The sequence below is a fragment of the Chenopodium quinoa genome, unplaced genomic scaffold (genome assembly GCF_001683475.1).
Source record: "Chenopodium quinoa cultivar QQ74 unplaced genomic scaffold, ASM168347v1, whole genome shotgun sequence".
Lineage (NCBI taxonomy): Eukaryota > Viridiplantae > Streptophyta > Magnoliopsida > Caryophyllales > Amaranthaceae > Chenopodium > Chenopodium quinoa.
The window spans coordinates 432,208-454,425 of NW_018742810.1; the positions used below are offsets into that span (position 1 = coordinate 432,208).

At 34.5% G+C, this 22,218-nt stretch overlaps 2 protein-coding genes and 1 long non-coding RNA gene across 8 annotated transcripts; 1 reads left to right on the top strand and 2 right to left on the bottom strand.

The window, feature by feature from the left end:
- Positions 1-343: 343 nt before the first annotated feature.
- On the bottom strand, positions 344-11,873 carry LOC110725159. Of its 4 annotated transcripts, none has more exons than XM_021904636.1 (10): positions 10,871-11,873; positions 9,605-9,793; positions 8,428-8,520; positions 8,163-8,345; positions 7,978-8,080; positions 7,705-7,890; positions 2,999-5,427; positions 1,404-1,719; positions 1,136-1,280; positions 344-1,004 (listed from the first exon to the last, which is right to left on the bottom strand). In XM_021904636.1, exons 1-10 carry the CDS (start codon positions 11,099-11,101, stop codon positions 863-865), a joined length of 4,017 nt encoding a protein of 1,338 aa, XP_021760328.1. In that variant the 5' UTR covers positions 11,102-11,873; the 3' UTR covers positions 344-862. The 4 variants fall into 4 exon arrangements, with proteins under 4 accessions (XP_021760328.1, XP_021760327.1, XP_021760326.1 ...); XM_021904635.1 differs by having other exon boundaries at positions 1,136-1,719; positions 10,871-11,139; positions 11,434-11,872; XM_021904634.1 differs by having other exon boundaries at positions 1,136-1,719; positions 10,871-11,872.
- Positions 11,874-12,900: 1,027 nt separating this feature from the next.
- On the top strand, positions 12,901-15,332 carry LOC110725162. Of its 3 annotated transcripts, none has more exons than XR_002512137.1 (3): positions 12,901-13,803; positions 14,145-14,258; positions 14,940-15,332. It is a non-coding gene; the product is annotated as an uncharacterized LOC110725162 (long non-coding RNA). The 3 variants fall into 3 exon arrangements; XR_002512136.1 differs by having other exon boundaries at positions 12,904-13,803; positions 14,159-14,258; XR_002512135.1 differs by having other exon boundaries at positions 12,903-14,258.
- Positions 15,333-15,906: 574 nt separating this feature from the next.
- Positions 15,907-18,835, bottom strand: LOC110725163. Its single transcript, XM_021904640.1, has 5 exons — positions 18,204-18,835; positions 17,407-17,874; positions 17,254-17,313; positions 16,733-17,149; positions 15,907-16,562 (listed from the first exon to the last, which is right to left on the bottom strand). The coding sequence occupies exons 1-5, from the start codon at positions 18,822-18,824 to the stop codon at positions 16,152-16,154; spliced, it is 1,977 nt and encodes a 658-aa protein (XP_021760332.1). The 5' UTR covers positions 18,825-18,835; the 3' UTR covers positions 15,907-16,151.
- Between the last annotated feature and the right edge of the window lie 3,383 nt (positions 18,836-22,218).

Consider the following 22,218-nt stretch of genomic DNA (forward strand, 5'->3'; position numbering starts at 1 on the left):
TGCAAGCTTATAGTCGTAGTCATAGGCTTGTAGGTTATTTTGTGACAAGATGTGAGACTTGCAATTTTTTTTTTTTTCTTCAAAGAAAATAACTGTCAAAAGTCATTAAAAATGAATATTTTACTGCCTCTAACCCAAAATTGCAAATAATATAAAATGAATATAATACAATGGATTTGAGTGTGCGTGTGTGTCAAACTGACAATCTCTTCCAAAACTTTGACAAAATGAAAAAATCAAGCTTACATCCAATTTTTGTTGATTTAAGATTTTTTTTTTTTAATGTTTATGTTGTTTTATTATATTTAAAAAAAAAAAAAAAATCTAGTATACTCCTAAAATATATGATGGGGCACCCCAATCCCCGTAACCTAATTTATGAATCAGGTGGTACAACACTGAGTAAAACTTTTAACTAGGATAACAGTATCAAGAACTTCTAACTGCTATTTAAACTATGAGGGTGATGTTGCTACGCTGTTTTTAACAAATCTAACTAAAGAAAAACAAGTATAAAATGAGCTTTATCAAGAACTCCCTCCAAATACAGTGTGTAAAAATGGAAAACTGATCTCGACAGGGCGAAAGATAAGCCCTTAACTCAGTTTCTACAGCTACTTTGACTAAGTTACAGTGTGTCAGACCCTAAAAAATTGCAACTCCCCGACTGCCTCAACCTGCTGCTTCTTTCAACCGTCACATCTATTTTAAATGGAGATTATCAAACCTTCATGTTATGATCTTTGGCTAGTTCACCAATACTCCACTCTTGGAGCAGGAACAGCCAGGAAACCAAGTTCCTAGTGCACCAAAGAAGCCAGCAGATCCCTTCACCAACCCAACCATCAAAACCCCCGACCACCTATGCTTGTGGTGCAAACATCGGAGTATGGTGATGGGAGTATTTCTCATTACAGATCCTCCCACCATCTTGTCCTGGATTTTGGAAAACCAAGGGTGGAAAGTCTTCATCTTTCAACTGATAGTTCCTTTGGGCCATTGATCTGGCAAAATAATCAAATCCTCCTGTTATAAGATAGTAAAATACAGCATCATATAATGATCTCTCAAAGAATATAATAACAACTCACAAGTTGGATAATGACCAAAACAAATGAATGTGAATGAAAATTACCTTTGGAAGTGAGGGGATGATGGTTGATCTGGTGAAGACTGTTGAGTTGAGCTACGGTGATATCTTTGATCCTCAAACGCTCTCCTAAACTGAGTTCCATCAATGGGTTGTGTTGCATCATTCGCGCCAACAACACTCATGGGGCCTAGAGAACCAAACTCAAGTTGCTCTCCAGGTGATACATAGCCAGAATTGTGATCGTATGGATACAACATGACAACAGATGGTACCGAGGATCCATTTGATGTTACACCACCTGGGTTCATACCTGGCATCTGGTACATCCCATAAGCCACATTCACTGAGCTGCTTTGAGAGGAGCTAGGCAGTGACAGACCATTTTGAGCCTGATACGAAGGTATATGGTCATGCCTGTAAGTAGACCAAGGCCTGTCGGCCCAACTCTCATTTGCTGGCAATCGATCAACCCTTGACTTCTCGGCTTGGCTACGGTTGTGACTACGACCAGCAGCTCTTGCTTTTGCAGCATTCCAGTTACCTTCTCTGTCACTATGATCACTTCTATCATAGTTGTAACTGTTCCTTCGCACTCCAGAAGAATGCCGATCTCTCACAGAAGCCTTCTGCAGTGACAATGAAATAATCGAGTGATGAATAATATTTTGAAGAAATATAAAGCGTAGAGAGTGGACATAATTGAGAGCAATTCATGACCAATACCAATATCAGAGAGCAATTCATGACCAATTCAATTATAAAAAAAATACCAGGCATACAACACATGTACATCGTCAATACCAGGCATATAACACATGTACATTGTCAATACAATTAAATCCTTTCAGTCAATTAACCACTTCATCTAAAACCAAAAAGTCTGAGCATATTGCATTCTATTTCCACTACCATCAAGATACATTAGAAAAATAAAGCTTTATCAAGATGTTTGATAGGCATGTGGTTGCTACAGAAAATTTTAAGAAAGCAATCAAAAAAGACGCTACATTTTAGAAGGGGAAAAAAAAAAAAAAAAAAAAACATTACAGAAACAAGCAAAAGATAATTAATTGATCATCATTTTGTAATGAAAAATGGTACAGACCCAATATCTCAGGCAATCACATTATCACACAAAGCACAGTTGACACTTTTGACCACAAAAATTGTGAGCAAAATTACACACACACAGAAATTAGCACCAGATGCATGAAAAACGCGAAACCATTAAAAGAAAAAAAGACAGAATAAATTTTCCCATTTAACTATTTAAGAGAATGGACGAAATTCTATCCTTTGTCTTCTCAGGGGAAGGGATGTTATAGCAAATTAAAAAACCTGCAGATAGAGATCATAACAACCAAGTTAATGACCAGTAGAATTTCTCTCATTTTCCTTCTTGCTAAAAAAAAAAGAGTATGGCATCACAGGAAAGCTAGAGGAAGTGCGTCAGAAAAAGCTGGTGTAGTGAGAGAGTAACCAAGCAAGGATAGAGAACGGACATAAAATTGCAGTTTGAGTTTTATGGGGGGAGAGAAAAGGAAAGCTGCTGATGATATTTAATATAGGGAAAAGCAATCTGGGATTCTTCCAGTCTCAATTCTGTTACATTTTCTTAGATTCTAAGTCTCAACTAGACATTCTAAATAAGGTCATTCACATGCAGCAAATCAAGCATCCAAAATGCTTACAAAGAAAAATATCCAACCAAATTACTTTTTTTTTTTTTTTTGACAAAATAATCCAACCATATTTTACTATACAAAAATTAACAATCTCGTGCTATCTAAGAAATAAACTTAAATGTGAGTCAAAGTATCCAGATATGTAGACAATCAACAGAAGATCAACTGTCAAAATATGGACAACTGCATGCACAAATAAAAGTCTACAAGAGGTCCTTACAGGATTTGGAAGATAGGTTCCTGTTCCACTGCGGTATCTTGGTATTTCATCAGCATAGTGTTGATAGACAGTAGGAGGTCTACTGGACACAGACTGAACAGGAGGAACAGGAACAAAGCGTGGGCCATAACTCATAAGCTGAGACAAAAGGTTAGCATTTGCTGGAAGAGGTCTTCCAGGACCATCCCAAGGAAAGCGTCCCTGTAAGTACATAGGAGGGGGAGCAACAGGAGAGGGGCAAACAACTGGTGGAGGAAATCGAGGGCTCTGGCAAAACCGTCCAAATTGCAGATTTTGCCAATGGCTAGCAAAGTCACTGTTGAGAATATCAGGCTTTGGTTCTTCAGATGACTTTGTGGTAATTGTTCTTTTAATGGAATTATAGGTACTATAAGCATCAGGAGCATCATGCCCCGCAGACAAACCAATGCTTTGCCCAGAATCAATATTATCAGAACCCACCTCTCCATGTGGAGAACTACTTGCTCGATCAGAAGTTCCAGCCTCAGGAGGAAAATGAAGCATTGTAAAGAAAGGCACAGGAGGTCCAGTGGGATAAAATGTGATTTGCCGTGAGGCAGGACCTAAAACCATTGGAGGAATAGGCATGACTGAATCAGACCCACTAGTCTGTGCCGCTTCATAGCCAGGCAAGTGATGCCTTGGGACATGCAAAGTAGATACATGTTGAGTTACTATACTTCTTTCATCAATTTCTACCCCTCTTGTGGACACACTACTCCAATCTCTATTCTCATCATCTAAATCAGCAGTGGAATGATCATAGACATTTTTGTCTTTACTATGAATAATGGGAGGTACTGAAGATGAAACAGCTGTTTTCCTCCCCCGCTTTTCCCTGGCCACCTTCAACACTCTTGCAGATGATCCATCCCATGAACTCTCAGATGATGTCTTACTTCTCACGGAACCAGCTTGGGAAGCAGAAGAAAACCTAGCACTAGAAACTCTATCATCTGAGTACACCTCGTTATCTCGATTATCATGGTGCTGAAAATTTTCCACATAATTATCTCTCATTGATGTTCGAAGCTCCATGGTAACTTTTGTCTGAGCTTTAAAAGTACTCCCAGAACTAGCCATGCGAGATGAAGGACCAAAGCTGGAATTACCAGAAGTTGAAGGCTGCCTGTCATCTACATGAAGCGTCTCTAAACTTCCATCATCTTGACCACCACTCGTAGCCACATTTCGCTCATGCCAATGATCAGTATCAGCACCCTGTTGTGCAATTTCCACAGAACCAAAATTCTCATCACCTTGTTCTATCAAATCCTCAGATTTCGTAGGAAACCCAACTCCAGGAAAATATTGAGTCAATGGAGATGAAAAGCCCTGCTGAAAGTGTAGGTTTGCAGCCCAGTGAGGATCAATCACAGGAATATTAGCAGGGACCATGCCAGCCATGCCTCTCTGACCATATCCCATAGAAGCAAGCACTGATTGGGGTATTGGTAGAGGTAAATGAGAGGATGCCAAATTCAGTGGCATAGGTACCTGTCCACCAAAATTATATAAAGAGGAGGATGCCATCATATTTACAAGATCTTGCTCCTCTTGATGCATTCCATGTGCTCCTGTTACGGAAGTGTGATCCTCACTAACAATGCCAGTTCCAGAATCACCAACATGGCTATTTGAAACACTCGTGGAATCAGCAGCAACATCTACAGCATGATGAGAATTGTACCTACCAGAAACAAGATCATCTGATGAGGATAAAGTGCTTTGAGTTGACAGCGTTTCAGATGCTATGTTTTTCCTTCGGTTGCTATCCATCTTTGAAGAAGCAGCCTGACTTCTCCCACTTTCAGTAGGTTTACTACGTCTTCCTCTTGACGAAGCGTCATAATATGCATTAGTGAGCTCTGGACTTGACCGTGTTCTGGCAAAAAGATACTTCCCCTGTATTTCATTCGGCATGTGATCAGGTTTCAAGCTCTTGTTATTTCTATCAGCTCGAAAACTCTGAGCATTGCCTTTTCCAACCTGCTCTGTGATCCCTGAGCTGTTCGGATTCCCAATGCTCTTTTGATCCAGGGTGCAAGAAGCTGCAGGAATTTCATTGTTTTTGGAAGTGCTTTCCAAAGGATAACTAGCACATTGAGAGGTTAGAGGCCGATTACTCTGAGGCACCCCAATCTCAGTTTCTTGAACTGATACATTATCACTAGCATTCTTGCTACTTGAAGCAATATCTTGATTGTTTGATCGATCATCTGGATTTGCTAATGAGGGACACAAGTCACTACTAGGGACATCAGGACGTACACCACTACCATGTCTCTCCCATGTGTTCATAAAGAACTGGTTCAACTCAATAACAATGTTCTCATCAGAACAGTTTAGTAGCCTAGCTAGCCTCTTTGCCCCAAACGTAAACGCACTGCGAATTCTGTAAAAGTTTCCTGTAATATTAACATGTCAGGTTTTACAAACATCCATTCAAGCTGGTCCACAGGGAGATATGGAAAAAAATATAGCCGTGTTTGATTATCAGTGTTTTGAGCCAAAATGAGCTTATTCAGTACAATTAGAGGGTTTGACCAAAACAATCATCTAATTGAGGTGTTTGGTAAGCAGCAGATTACATTAGCTGATTGGTATGAATCAGCTTATTTTGGAAACGCTCCAAACCCCAGCGTATTCAGAATAGCTGATTTGATTACCTTGCATAATTACACAAATGCCCAAATATCACAGCAACAAATTACCCGTCTCTCCAGAAATTAATAAGCAAAATTTAATTAATAGAAAATTAAGCAGAAACAGTGAAAAGGGGTAAACAGATTACAATAACAATTATCATTAACAAGAATCCATTATTTACAGGGAGAGAGAGAGAAAAAAAAAAAAAAAAAAAAAAAAAAAACACCAACCAAACCTTTGATCTTCGACACGTAGGAGAACTCCATTTTCATCAATTTTTTATTTAAAAATAAGTATGTATGTCTAAATTTGAGAGTATTAAAACTTGCTTCAAAATTGAGAATAATTTTGGAGTTGAAGGATAACTAAATATACCTTCATGGTTGAGTAGGAGGATTAGATCTGAAAATAGATGCCAATTCTCTCATTGAATTGTTTTTAATAAGGAGATGGGATGAGGATGATTGTGAATTTACTTCTTTTTTTTACAACAAAAGGAGATAAAGATGGTGGTTGCCTCTGGGTACGGTAATTTTTATATTTTCTTTTTTCCTTCAATTTTTTTATAAACCTTTTTCTTAAAGGATTATCCTAAATCTTAAAAAAAATACTATCAAAATGAATTTGTAATTATTAAGGGACTAATTATTGTATTACCGAAGTCATTACTAAACTACATACTATTGTAATTATGAAATTGTTTTGGTAAATTAAAGACTATTAGTGGGACTAATAATTTTTTAAAGTTCTTATAAATATATTTATTAATTATTTTCATAATTGCACATTTTATTTATAATTACCTATCCATTTAGTTACATTTAACAATTATTACTAGTTATCAACAATAAAATATGCCAATGACCTTATTGGTCATTTACATGGTTAAACACCTATCAGCTAATAGTGGTTTACCAAACACTTTTATGCAATCAACTAATACAATTAGTTAGTCAAATCAGTTAATACAATCAGCTAGTCAAAATCAGCTAACACAATCAACTTCAACTTTAAGCTTTTAGCTTTCAACCAAACATGGCCATAGGTTGTGTTAGGTAATCAGCTTATTTGAGCAAAATTAGCTTATTTGACCAACATTAGCTTATTGTCTATTAAATAAGCTAATTGGGAAGCTTATTTAAACAGCTCATTCTACTAAATAAGCTCTTTTTGAAAAAGCTCCTTTTGTTAGCTTATTCATTAATTTATGGTCAAATGACACTTATACCCCCATTTAATTTAAAATCTTAACTAAACTACTTACCCCACAATTAGCTTATTGGTCATTTCACATACTCGAACAAATTTAAGCTATCAACTATTTACCAAATACTGTTAAACAATCAGCTAATAAAATAAGTTAGTCAAATCAATTAATACAATCAGCCAGTCAAAATCAGCTAACACAATCAACTTCAACTTTCAGCTTTAAGCTATTCACCAAACACGGCCACTTCCTGCATTTTTTAACTTGCAACATTTGACTTTAACACTATTCACATATGCTACTATGACTACTTTTAGATGACTAATAGTTTAGAAAAAATATAGTCATGTGAGATCTTGTTAGCTTTGTCTTGATTTATACTTTCATAAAATCAATTTTTTAAACTTCACTTATTGATAATAAGAGAATTAAAGGAGTGAAGCAATGCATTGGCAAGCGTGAATTAGAGGTGTTGCAAGTAAGAAAAAAAAAGAAGTACATTTTATCATAGTGAACTAATCGATAGTAAAACTCAATGGTCTCAATCCCCATCTTTGTTAATCCAACATGTCAACTCCTCATCTCATGATATTTGGTAACAAGCATGTATGAGGAAAATCATCTCAAGGAAAGGTCGTCTTTGAAAGCATTTTCTAGTTACAATAAATATATTTCCCTTAATTTACAAGTTACAGAATGAAAAATCAGATATTCGTCATTCCAAAATGATGAAAGAATACAGCTAACTAGAGAATATATTAACTACATAGTTTAAACCTTAGTAAATGTTAAATTCATAAACTATCAGTTCGTTTAGGAATAAAAATACCTTTACTAACACTTCTTCCGAGGTTATTGTTCACACGCAAAGGATCAATGACATTAAAATGCTTCGAGATAAAGGGTTGTCCCTGATTTTCTAGGCCTTCGGGGAAGACAGCATATACAGAACTACATGCATCAAGAAACAATTTACTAAGCAGCAACTCTCCACTATCTTTGCAAGGAGGCTCCGCTGTGACATTGACCATTATAAGAATATCAGAGATAGCAATCACAATCAAATATTGAGATAGGAATCAGCTACATATAGGAAACCTACCAGTTACATCAGGAAGTGACCTAATGGGTACAGGACCCCATAAGCTGACACAAAAATTATCCCAATCAAAATTACTAAAGAATTCCAAAAATCGGTACAGAACCTGGAAAGGAAATAACATCAGTGGGCATTATAGAGAGCATAGGATCTCACTCGTCAAATGAAGCAAGATTTAAATATAGCACCTCTAAAGGTCCGGTGAAAGTATTATTGAAAACATGAAATATGTAAAGAACCAAGGTCTCCAAGGCATAAGTAGAAATAAGCCCATGATGAGCACCCAATATACGACTCTCGTAGTAGCACCAAGCTTTGATCAATATAATACTACGCTTAAACAGGTGGTTCTGATTAATCAAATGGTCAACCTGCAGAATAAATGTCGTGTCATTCCAATCAGCACATAGTTCCTCAAAATAAAAATGCAAGTATTATAGGATATAAAATCACCTCCTCAAGGAAACATAGGGTGCATAGCCCACCCAACTGATTAAATGATATGTCCACAACAATATTTTCCACAAGACACTTAATAATTTTGACCTGAAAAAGAGCACAAATAAAACATCAGCTCTAAATATAATCTAAATTGTACTACCAATGTAATGTTGTTGTCCCGATTCAGAGTATACTCCCTTTCAAGTAGCAGCTGTACTCAAATGCATTGTTTCATTACATTTGTTTGCAAGCCTTTAAAAGAAGTTAAAGGAAAACATATACGAAGTATTTTTTTACTAGTTTAGTAATTTACCCTGACAGATTAGGAAAAAATCTACACATTCTAGATGAGTTCAGAAATTTTCAAACGAGGAGGAGAGGGCCTGAGAGACAGTTTTGAGGCCAAAACACAGAGATGTGGTGATTCTACAAAATGACAATGAAAATACCAAAAGCTAGAGCAAAAGTATACTACTGTGACTTAGCAACAGAAAAAGGAAATAATAATTTTAAAGGTGAACAGATTCAAAGACAATTTAACAGTATATTCACATCAGCAACACCACCGACGAGAGTAACAATCAACAGCAAGCTACTTACGCACACAGAAAGGTAACGGAAGTTCCCGAGTTGCAAACACAAAGTTACGTTACATTTTGTATTTCATGCTTCTTAAATGATCAGTGCATCAATCTCTAGATTTTTTTTTAAAAATTGAAATTAACTGCAGTAATGATTATAAAGTATTTATGAGAGTAGCAAGAAGCGGGAGATTTTATCTTTCATAACCAAAATCAAATTTACGAACCAAAAAGGAAAGCACTCCCTAATAGAAGTCGAGAAATCCTAGGATATTACATACTTCATACCATTCAAGGACGGGTACCACATAGCAAGGTGAGTAACCACATTATCCATTCTCTTAACATGGATAAAATAAAAGGAGACAAAAGAGGATATACTAGCAAAATGAAAAATAACTGTGAGTATGTAGTGGCATCATAATACAAGTTCACAAAGTCAACATACACTTTGCTAGTCTAAGCACACCCTCACAAAAGAAGTCAAAAAAATTCAGACAAAGAGAGGGTTGATAATATCCCGATAAGGTTTAATGAATTATGGCATGATAAAGGCAAAAGAAAACACAGAATGGGGCAAGAGCGGATGAAAGGAGTGAAGGACTCACTTCTGCCTGAATGTACTGAACCTCTTTCACACGAAATTCAGCATTTTCATTCTTCTCTTCACTTTCTAGTATATCACGCACTTGAGTAGCCCAATTATCCTTAAGAGTCTGATTTTTACTAAATGCTGTTAAATCAATGTCCCCATCCGGCAAATATGTCTTCAAAGGAACGGACCCAAAAGTGAAAACCTGTGAACAATAAATACTAAGAAATTAAAGTATCGCAAAGCAACGGCCAGATAATCAGATATAACTATAAACAGATATCCATGTACAGCTGACCCTTCTGTGCTTAAAGGATCTGATTATCTCAGCAGAAAAATAACCTTGAAGGGGAAAGCATAATTAGACATTCACAAGTTGTACGAAGTGTGCAAATGACAACTCATTGACTAGATCGGCATGAATAATGAAATTGTCAAAAATAAGTTCCTGTATTTAATTTGGTAGATTTGATAGGTTTGCTCTTTTCAGCATAAATAATAACTAATAAGTTATCACAAAATTGTAATTCGAACAAGTTCCAACAAGGTAAAGGCTGCAAAAGTACAATTCACTACTAAAACAAGTTCCTATAAATTCCAATATCTTCAGATAACAGATTTTCAGGTGAAAAGAATGAGTCTTAGAGCATGTTTGGTAAGAGTTTTTTTGGGTTGGAAACAGATTCAATTTAACTATTACCGTTACCAAGTGTTTGGTTAGAAGGTTTGGGTAATAATTACCATTACCTAGGGGTAATGGTTTCCACCTATTTGTTACTTCTCTAAAACCTAAGGTAACAATTACCCTTACCTTTCTCAAACAAAAATAAAGGGAGTTAGGTTAAGTGATTTCATTCCATGGTTAAGCCAAACAAATGAAAAGGTAAGAGTTAAATGATTTCAATCCTCCCTCTTATTTGTTTCCTTTCCACTTCATTTCCAATATTCATACCAAACACCCCCATAATTACCAATGAAAGTGCTTCAAGGGGTAAATATTGGAACTACCAAATGTTGAAAGCAGTTGTTTCGTTCACATGATCACTATAAAAGGTTGCACATGGACTAAGGCACACAGTTGAAACCGAAACAGCAATTTGCAATAGGCTAATTCTAAAAGCATTGACGAATTTAAACAATAGGCAGGGAAACATAATGTACAAACTACTACCAATACTATTACTAGCACTAAATGAAAGGAAAATTCAAGTCAACCAAGCAATCAATCTACACTAAAAAAAATATGCCTAGCAATTAAGCATTCTAAAGAATGTAACTTCACCTGACAAGGGAAGCATTTCATGATCAACCGCTGCACATAATCTGCAACAGCATTTCGCCTTTCTTCAGATGGCTGATTGGGCTGAATGCGAGCTATAAGCTCTTCGATTCTCTCCTCGGCTTTCAACCACCGTTCTGAATCAAGAACACGAATAGCCGAGGCGGTTTCATTGGGCAACAGCCCATTCGGATGTAGCCCACTCGGCTGTGGCCATCCCTCATGCCCGCCCATGCAAGCAAAGGTAATTTCTTTTACTCCAAACTCTACTCCTAAGCAAAAACAAAGCTCCACCCACCAGTAACAACCCAAATTAAGAATATAGCAAAAATATGTATTCTATATCCAAATTAGAACAATAAATATACCCAGAAATTAATTCAAATTAATCAAAATATATTCCCAAATTTGCAAACTATCCCAAAATTGAACCCAAATAATAAGAGGCAGCAAAAATATGATATTACAAACTACAACTTCACTATAAAAACTACAAATTTGATGGTACAACAACAACCCCAATAAAAAAAACAAATTGTAACCCAAAGACCCCCCAAAAAACAGACCTTAACTGAATAGATTAAGGGCAAATTGGGTTACCCAACTTTGGCAGAGAAAACCCTAGCTTAAAAAATGGAGGAACTTTTCCAAAGTGGGTGCAATAATATGACGCTTGAAATGTCGAAAAATGGGTAATTTAATGCTAAAATTGATAGAAAAAGGAAAACCCCAAGTGGGATTTAATGCTTGTTAATAAATTTCTACAAAAGTTTGATGCTACAACAACAAGCACCATCAAAAGCAGAGGCTATGGATCGCAAGAAAAGGAAATGCCCCAGCAAAATGGGAAAGAAGGGAGAATCAGATTTTGGGTATTTTTTGAAATAGGAAATTTGTAAACAAATAAAATAAAAAAATAAAAAAATAAAAAGAAAGATAGAGAGAATCTGGTGGTGTTTGGGGAGGAGAGAGAAAGAGAGGAGGAGGAAGAGAAAGGAAGGAGAAGAAAGAAAGAGAAAAATGGGGGGTTTTGGTTTATTGGGAATTTGATTTGATTTGGTTTGTCAAATTGGGCTAACAACTTTCTTGTTCACAATTGGTGAATTGGATATTTTTGCCCTAGCTTTCAAGCTAAATTTTTTTTTTTTTTTTGGGTGTTACAGCAAAGAAAGGGCCTATGAGTATGACTATGAGAACTAGATATATTGTATGTAGGTATGTAGCCCAACATTATAATAATAGTCTAAGCATGAGTTTATTCTCTTCTGCTTTGGTATTTGATTCATAAATAATAACTCATACGAAATATACAAAAATATTTATGTCTAACAAAAATAATAAATACATGACAATTGAATCAAATGTTTTGTTCTATTACTACATCATACGTTTATAATAAGCTAAACAATCGAAGTTTTATCTTATGTACCAAATTTTCAATTTATTGAATATGTTTAAAGTATGAAATATTAGTTTGATTAATTATACAGGTTGGATATAAAGATAAATTGAAATTTTTTTTGAATAATGTGATGTTTAATACGGAGTATTGATCATTAGTTATTAGTTTATTACCCATCTTTTCTTTTTTTTTGAAAGAAAGTTTATTACCCATCTTAGGACCGCATATAATAATTATTTAAGGAACACAAAATCAAACAATTGTTACATGAAATCATTTGAAAATTAAAAAAATATTATTAAAGGATTTAAGTATGTAGTACCTATCTTGAATTTTGAAAATTATCATCTTATGAGTTAACAAATTTTGTGAAATGTACTTTACCGAATTGATTATCTATTTAGTTAAAAATTAATTTTGCTTTTTTTTTTTTGGCTGGTCACATTGTGTGGTTGGAGTTATTTATTTAGGGGTTACTCAATAGGTCAGGAGTTAATTATTTAGGAGTTACTCAGTCGATCAAGGGTTGATTAGTCGGTTAGCGCGTTGTGTGAGAGTAACTCTTAACTGACCGAATAATTCCTGACCGACATAGTAACCCCTTAATAAGTAACCCGATTACGTATAAAAATTGATTCTCAATTCTCATCAAACTCTGTTTTGATCTCTCTCCTCTAACTAGACCGTGCACCACCACAACACGCCACCAGTCACCGCTGTACATCCTTTCTTCCTCGGACCCCTTGAACTAACTGAGGCCGATTTGGGTCGAAGTTGCTTAAGAGATAAGCTTTTTTTTAATCTTCGAATTTCAAATTCTGAGTCTAGGGTGCTTAGTTTTCTTTTTCAGTTTAGTGATTTTTTTATTTTTGAGAAAACAATTTACTGAATTTTTGGTTCTGGTTTATAAATTTATAATGGATTATTTTGATTTGTTTAATTTCTTGGGGTTGCTTTTATTTTAATTAGCGTGGGTAAATTAATATTATGTGCTCTTCTGATTGTGGCACATGAATTTGCAAGCAGCTGTTAGATTTGTATGTCAACTCTTAGATCTTCTGTTAAAAAATTGATTTTTTATTATTAAATTGGGTTACTAATATTCTTTATAAGATATGAATTATCTAGAAATGTCAAGTTTATAAAGGATTGGTTAGTGATTGTGTAATTACCATTACGACTCATTAAATGTCATTAACTCCCTTTTCTTTTCAATTTTCAGTTTTCTAGAAAGGAATTCTTTCGTTATGATCGAAGGAGGGAAGTTCAGGCTCTTCGAATGAGAGCAACGTTGCCGTTGCCTAGGAGGAATTACGGGCAGATTCCGAAACCGAAGCTAAATCGCAGACTCCATGACAACCAAGGGTTAGAAATACTAGAGGTATAATTGGATTCATTGCTTCCTTACCAACCCTTGAACCCTTGTTCAAGTGCAACCAGACAAATGATTTATGCCAACAAGACACAAGGAGGATTCATTGCTAAGCTTTCTAAATTTGTTATTTCAACTGAATTATATACTTGTGTTTTAAAGGTATGATCTGATTTTGGGAGCAATAAATACATTCTATGTATTTTCCTTACGTTCTTCTTAATATAGGCCTATAGGGTTTCTAAAAGGAATTTATGGGTTTTAAATTGTCGTAATATTTGGTTTTTGTAGGCATATATCAGCGGTTTTTGGGGTTTTGTTTGGATGGTTTATTTTTATAATTTTGTTTATCAACTATGTAAAATTATGAACTTGAATTTTGTTTTTAGTTACTGCTTGTTGTAGAATTTACGAAATATTGGGTTGAATTTGAATCGATTGCTCATCTAATATCAGTCGCTTTTGTACTTAGTTAGATTTTGTGCTTATTGTTAATGGTCTAGCTGACTCGCCGTAGGAGATTACAAGGAGGGGTATTGTATTGGTGTTGAAGTGCTTGAGAATGATCCTGAAAGCAGAGAAGCCGTTTTATGGGCCAAATGTTTGGCCAGCTTCAGGTAATCTATTTGATTTTATTAGTATCTTTGTTAACCAATATGTTGCTCTGAGTAATCTTATGTCTCTATTAAACTTGTGTAGAGCTTGTATCTTTGAAATGAAAATTGTTAAAATTTAGCAGTGCGGAGAGTTGAATTATGCGTTTTAATGTTGTGCCTTCTCTCTGTACACCAAATCTCTTGCCTGGTTGGAAGTAAATTATGGAGAAATACCATAGCCAAGCATTGTAAGTATGACTATATAAGATAATGTATCACTATTCATTTATTATGAGTCATCCTTTCTTTTCTCTTTTTCTAATTTACGAGCAAGTTGCAATGTGTGTTGAAGTTGTCGCAACCTCTCCTTCCACCGAGGCCAGGCCCCCGATAATTTATTGTAATTAATTAGTTAATAAACTTTAAAACCCTTATTTTATTTATATAATATTAGAACATTGTGATTAGTTTTGAACAAGAGGTAAAAGATTTAAATTCCGGCCCCTCTAATAAATTTAGCCAAGATCCGCCACTGTCAACTAAGCAATAACTCAACTTATGTAAATTACGTCTCTTAGTCTTATTAAGGGTTATGTATCTTAATGCCAAGACTGCCAACTTTTAAGACTAAATGACTAGAAAATATATGATTATCTTCAAATAATCAAATAAGTTTACATGTGTTATTTGTTCTATATACAGGAAGGTAGCTAGGAGTGTTGCAAGGATTATATCTCTAGAACTTAGTCTGGACGCGGATTTCTTTGATTAGCATCGGGAAACCTATCTCAATCTTACGCATGTTGCACTTTGAAGGTGGAAATCAAATTGTTTACTTAATTTCAGTAATTGATAACTTATCATATCCATTGTCAATAGTCTTGTAATTTTTTTTGTTACATAAAGATATTGATTCGTCAAAAGGAATTTTTAATAATTTATGGAGCTGGTACACATTCGTTGAAGTGAAATTAGACGGTTGAATGTAGCTATTGACTATTGTGTTATGTGAGATTGCAATATTGCATGTCAATAAAGTACTGTATGGAGCCTTTTGTGAATAATATATGATGATATTAGTTTAGTCAGTGTTAACTTATGATTCTTGGTGCGATTTTTGTTTCGAAAATATGGATTTGATTTATGTTGAATTTGAAAAATAGGTTTTTTTTTTCTTTTTTTTTTTAAATGGGAAATGGGGACTCTTGGTATTAGTTTTTGAAAACAGTTGTTGTAATACGATTCAATACCACATGATTATTGTTTCACTAATTGTAATCTTAGACCGTACGTGATCTTAGACAGACATGTAGTATAAACATACTTAGCTTAGGAAAACATAAATGATTTTAAATTTATTTTAGATCAAATAATGTCACTATACCATTACATGTGTACTTTTTACCCCATAAAATTAAAATGTAGCTTCACACCATCACGTTATTATAATTTAAAGTAGTGTCACAATATCACAAATACAATTTCCTTTTCACTTTTTTACATTTTCATTGATTCCTTCTCTCATTTTTAAACTTACAATTGTTATTGTATTCACTTTAATGTGATTTTTTAATTCGATAGAATTTTAAGCTATATTAACCATCTTAATTTACTTTGATTAACAAATACATATGCTAAGCAAAAAAAACTAGTTAAAGCAAAACCCTTGATTTGTACATCCTAATCAACAACATAAAAGTTTTGAATCTTGAGTTAAGTTTTTGAAATTGGTATATATACATGGAATGTACAAAATAGTCCTAGTTCCAACTTCATATACTGCGTATATACATGTGTCTTCTCTCTTCATCTATTTATTTCATTCTGTTGTTTCTATTTATTTAGACAACATTTGAAGTTGGTTCTTTATCCCAATTCCATTCTGCGTACGATTCATTCTTGGTCTCGATAGCATCACACGCTAGTCACCACCTCCTTCCTCACTGATGTGTTTTGCAAGACACCTTCATGAGTCCATGAATACTGAGATGAAACCAATGGCCATATCATATGTTTCTCCTCCTTGATTTTTCGGAAGGCTATCTTCGTATACTGCTTCATAACCACATTGACTGCCTTTGTATAGTTGCTTGAGTCATGATCTCTGAGGATAGTTCCTTCCGAACCATAAGCTCTAGGATCACTTAGAGTTTCTAGAGGATGTGGAGTATTTAGAAATTCCCTCAAAGCATGTGCTATCAAATTAGGTTGAGCCTTGTCAAATGCATAAAGAGCACACCCTTGCGGAAGTAGTGGATGAGACGGCGATAATTTTTCAGTTGGTTGAAGAATAAATACTTGCCCTGTAGGAGAGTACAACATTTTCTGCACGAGCATGCAAATAGAACGAGGTGAGACCATTTTCATGTTTATTAAGTTTTTGTAGCTAATTAAAACTAGCTAATTAAAACTAGCTAACACTGGTACAATGACAAAAGAATGACCGTGTGGTAGTAAAAGTGAAACTGGGAGTAGAAAAAAAGCAGTATACTCACATGCTTGTTGAGACATGGGTGTGATCTGAAAGATTTGTTTAAACGCTTGAGGACCTGTTCAACTTGTCTAGGATAATTGCACGAGAACGCTCTAGGAACAATATCCCTATGCATGATGACATTTTGAACCATGCTTTCATCAAGCTGTAACTGTTTCAGGATTTTTTCACCTCCACAAAACACAAATGGTGATCCAAAAGTAACCACTGGTAAAAGGATCGATGGCTTGACAGCTCTTCTCGCCATAAGCATCATTTGGACTAATAGTGATAGACTGCCCCCTAGAGAATGACCTGTAAATTGAAATTTTGCATCTTCTCCATGGGATTCTATATGATTTTGGATTTCTGGCATCAATTGCTCGTATATTCCCTTAGCTGCTTCATAAATTCCTCGATGAACAGCTGCATCTGTTTCCTGTGTTTGTAGATAGTGCTTATTTAGGTTTTAGATTTTAGAAGGCTAGAAGCCCTCCAAATCTCCAATTAGTTTATTGAACTATTGATTATAACAGTTTTTACCTCAAAATTGGCAGGCTCAAAAAACAGGTTTGTTTGCCAAGATGCCAGCGATTCAGACCCCTGCAACAGTACGGTAATACAAACGCAGAAAGTTTATACAATGAGGGGTTAAAATATCTTGAATCTATGTCAAAGAAGAGGAGTATAACTTACCTGGATTACAAAATAGCGCACATGAGTACTTGGATCATCACAAATGAACCACTCACAAGGGGAAGAATGCAATGATTGAAGTTCTTTTGCAGCCGCTTGCTTTTCTTTCTCCTTTGCAGCCACTACTGTTGTCATTGTTGTTGCAGCCATTTGTGCGGCCATCTCTGAATTACAACCTCTCGGTACAGGACATACCTCTCTATTTGTTGCGTAAAAGGCATCTCCACAGGTACTGGAATGAGATTCTTTTTTGGCTCGACTTTGAACATGACAAGCTGCTGATGCAGCAATTTCGTAGGCAACAGAAGGGCTAACTACATAATCCCTTTGCTGTAGATTTTCCAAATTATCTTCTTGTTGGTGAGCAGAGTCTTTGGCTAACATTGCGTTCAGTGCAATAGCCTTCGCTTTCTTCTCCAATGAAGATGTTATGAAATGTAGACCATGGTATTGTTGCAAGTCATGAGCCTACATGTTTAACATATTCTCTTAGTTCCCATCTTTGTGCTTTAAAAAAAAAAAAAACAATCTTTTTGTTGTTGATCTCATTTCATCCAATTTCATTTGTACATCACCTTTGTTCTTTTTCAGCATAAAATAACTTTTAAGAAAACAATGATCCAATAAATTGAAATAAGGGTTACTCGAGTTCAATTCACAACTAAAGGGAGATTTTATAAGTCCATATGATTTCAATAATACTATATACAGAATAAGCAATTTTCATGAGGTGGGGAGAACAATGACTTAATGAACATAAGAAACCTTCTTTTTATTCACAGATATTAAATGCATACCTTAAGTTCTGGAATTGAATAAGCTTTGTTACAAAGGTAAGACAGCTTAGAGAACTTCTTTGCATCGGTCCAAGGCACATGAACGACCAACTTTGAGAATGATTCTAAGTCGATTTTTACTTCATCTTGTGTCTCTCCATAGTCCACTAGACAACTATCCTCTCCATTACAATCTTCTTCAATCTCTTCGTACCTACAATCGACTTCCTTCTCCTTTCTACCCTTCCACCGCGTTCTCAGCTCTAGGAGCCTCTGCACCCAATTCACTCTTTTCACCCTATCCTCCCTCTCAACTTCCTCTTCCATTTCACCATCACTCAATAAGTTGTCATCAACTGTCGTCGTAACATTCTCATTCCCAGTCTCAGTATCAAACAGTAGCGCATTTATATGAGTTGAAGAGGTGGAAGTTGGACATGGGTTAGAGAAAATCCCAAAGGAACGGATTGATTTCAGCTTACTTATTCGGGTTGAGGAGGATAAGAGGTTGTTGTCTGAGCATGATCTTCGAATAGTAGCTTGTTTATACAACTCTTCCCCGGAGGATGACCGTCTGAGACTGCCATTCTCGCCAAGAATGCCTATCCTAGCTGCGGCAATGTGGGATGTGGATATATTCATTGAAGAGCATGCCATGGCTGCCTTGTATAAATTTTAATACCTGAAAATATAATGCAAAACATATTTATATTATATCATCATTAGTCAACATCAAGTTTTCTGTTACATGTTTCTTTTAATAATAGAACTTGTTAAATGTTAGAGAAGAATAGACTAACTGAAAAAAGATTTTGGTGAAAACGTTTGGTTTAATAAAAAGATTTGGTAGTTAATACTCTTTAACAATCTAAAGTTGGCAAATTTGTTTAGGTTTGCTTTACCTTAAACAGCTGCCGATAAGTTGAAGTTAGCGGAGAAATCCAAAAACGGGGTGATCTCTTTTCACATTGAAACTCTTTTTCATTTTCTAGACAATTGCCAATAATCAAGCCATTTATGCTATGCTCGCCTAGTGACCTGGATGCAATATAGGACTCCAACCCCTTTGTTTCAATTTCAAAATAGTAGGCCGCATTTCTGGTTTGATCAATTTCTATTTAATGGTACATCAATTTTTCAATTTAACAGATTGAACCTTCATTTTTCTGCTATTAATCTTAATGTTTCTAACAAGTCACAACAAAGATTCAAAAGAATAACTCCGCAAGTCAAGTCTAGGTTTGATTATTCACCTAGGTTGAACCTATCTAACTTAATTGAACGCGCGTGAACTTATTTAAACTTATTAGAACTCATCTTTGTTGTAAACCTATTCACCCAAATCATTAGGCCCGTGTACTTTACCTTATAAAAAAAAATAAAAAAAACAAGGATAATTACGTTCAATATCGATTGTTACGTTTAACAGTTTTACTCGTATAATTTACCAATGGTAAATTTCATGTTTTGATTTGTTTGTTTCAAAACTTTCACATTTGAACTGTCAACGTCATACTAGGTACTTAGGGGTGGGAATTCGGTCTGGCAGTTCGGTTTGACCTCGGTTTGAGTCGGTTTCGCTTTGGAGCGGTTCGGATTGAAACGGTTTAGTTTAGCTGGCGGGTCGGTTTGGTTCGGTTTGGGTTAGTCACGGCTCGGTTTGGTTTCGGTTTATTTCTTTGCGGTTTAAATTCGGTTTGGGTCATAAGCGGGTCGGTTTATAAACGATTCGGATTATGTCGGTTCGGTTTGATACGGGTCGGTTTAAGGGCGGGTTTACCCGGGTCAATGTCAGTTCGGTTTACAAACGGTTTGGATCAAGCCGATTTGGTTTGAAATGGGTCGGTTTAGGGGCGGATTTACCCGGGTCAATATCGGTTCGGTTTATAAACGTTGCGAATCATGTCGGTTCAGTTTGAAATGGGCCGGTTTAGTAGAGGGTTTACACAGTTCAATTGGTTCGGTTTATGAACGGTTTGGATCATGTCGGTTCGGTTTATAAGCGGTTTGGGTCATGAATTCAATTCATGATTGTTTTAAAGATCGCGTCATGACCATGATTTAATGAGTTGATACTTATAATACGATAAATCGATAATTAAGAATGTACAAATATTCAATTAGATTGATCAACAAGTGTTTTAAACTTTTAAGTTTTAATAATCAGATATGTAAATATGTTTATCGATTGTAGATTTGTAGTACATACCAATAATTCAATGAGGCAATGATACTTATGATAGTATGATAATGATACCAACCATACATTCGTACGATATGATATACATAATAATTAATCTATAATTACATATACATTAACAATATCGTATTGAATCAATTTCCATTTCCAAACATTGCATTTCTTATAAATTATAACTTACACAAGATTAAATGGATTCGTTATTTAGTTTGTTACTTTATTTAGATTACTAACTCAAACAACTTAATAAGTTAAATGGACGAAATCACGAAATCATGACCATGATTTAATGAGTTGATACTTATAATACGATAAATCGATAATTAAGAATGTACAAGTATTCAATTAGATTGATCAACAAGTGTTTTAAACTTTTAAGTTTTAATGATCAGATATGTAAATAACTAAATATGTTTATCGATTATAGTACATACCAATAATTCAATGAGGCAATGATACTTATGATAGTATGATAATGATACCAACCGTACATTCGTACGATATGATATACATCATATACATAATAATATAATTACATATACATTAACAATATCGTATTGAATCAATTTCCATTTCCAAACATTGCATTTCTTATAAATTATAACTTACACGAGATTAAATGGATTCGTTATTTAGTTTGTTACTTTATTTAGATTACTAACTCAAACAACTTAATAAGTTAAATGGACAAAATCACGAAATCACTAATTAAAGTGGTGATGAAAGCATTATGCAATACTAATGTACGAATAGTCAAATATACAACGGTTAGATTGAATGCCCATGAAAAACAATGGTTAGATTTTCATTACTTTATTAGTTATTAGTATTATTACTTATTAAGTTATTATTAGTTTTATAGTTTATTATATATACTGATATACAATCACAGACTCACAGATGTCAGATATTGTCATATTGATGAGCATTAAGCCATTAACTCATTAAGTCATTAACTATGTCGTATTGAATCAATTACAATTTTGAAACATTTGCGTTTCTTACAATTTATAACTTATAAGTAATAAACTAATAATAATAATAATAATAATAATAATAATAATAATAGTAATAATAATAATAATAATAATAATAATATTATTATAATAATAGTAGTAGTAAACTAGTAATAATAATAATATTAACAAATAATTATACTAACAATAATAATAATAATAATAAATAATTAAAAAAAACGGTCAAAAAGACCTAGAAAAGCACAAAGAAAATCTAGACCGTTAGATCTAGATGAATATTCTAGAATCTACAAAAAAAAAATGAACGGTTAGATCTAACTTAGATGTTGAGATTGAATATGGACGGTTAGATCAACTGAAGTAAAACCTAAACCTAGAAAAAAAACCCACTCTCACTCTCTCAGCCATTCTCATTCACTCATTCAGCCGTTTCTCTCTCAATCTCACAATCTGTCATAGTTTCTCTCTCTAACTTCTCAGTTTCTCACTCTTTCGTTATGAAATTCTCAAGAATCTCAAGCTCAATTTCGTTTCATTTGTGTTTTGGATCTACATTTCTGATTTCTAGCTTTACATTCTCGTATTTTTGTTAATTTTTGTTGTTTTCGTTTTGATTTTTTTCGTTTTTGTTCCGGTTTGTTTATTTAGGGTTTTTGTTTTCGTTTCATTTGTGTTTTGGATCTACATTTCTGATTTCTCGCTTTACATTCTCGTTTTTTTGTTAATTTTTGTTGTTTTCGTTTTGATTTTTTTCGTTTTTGTTTCGGTTTGTTTATTTAGGGTTTTTGTTTTCGTTTCATTTTTGTTTTGGATCTAAGTTCTGATTTCTGATTTCTGATTTCAAATCTTCCTCTCCTTC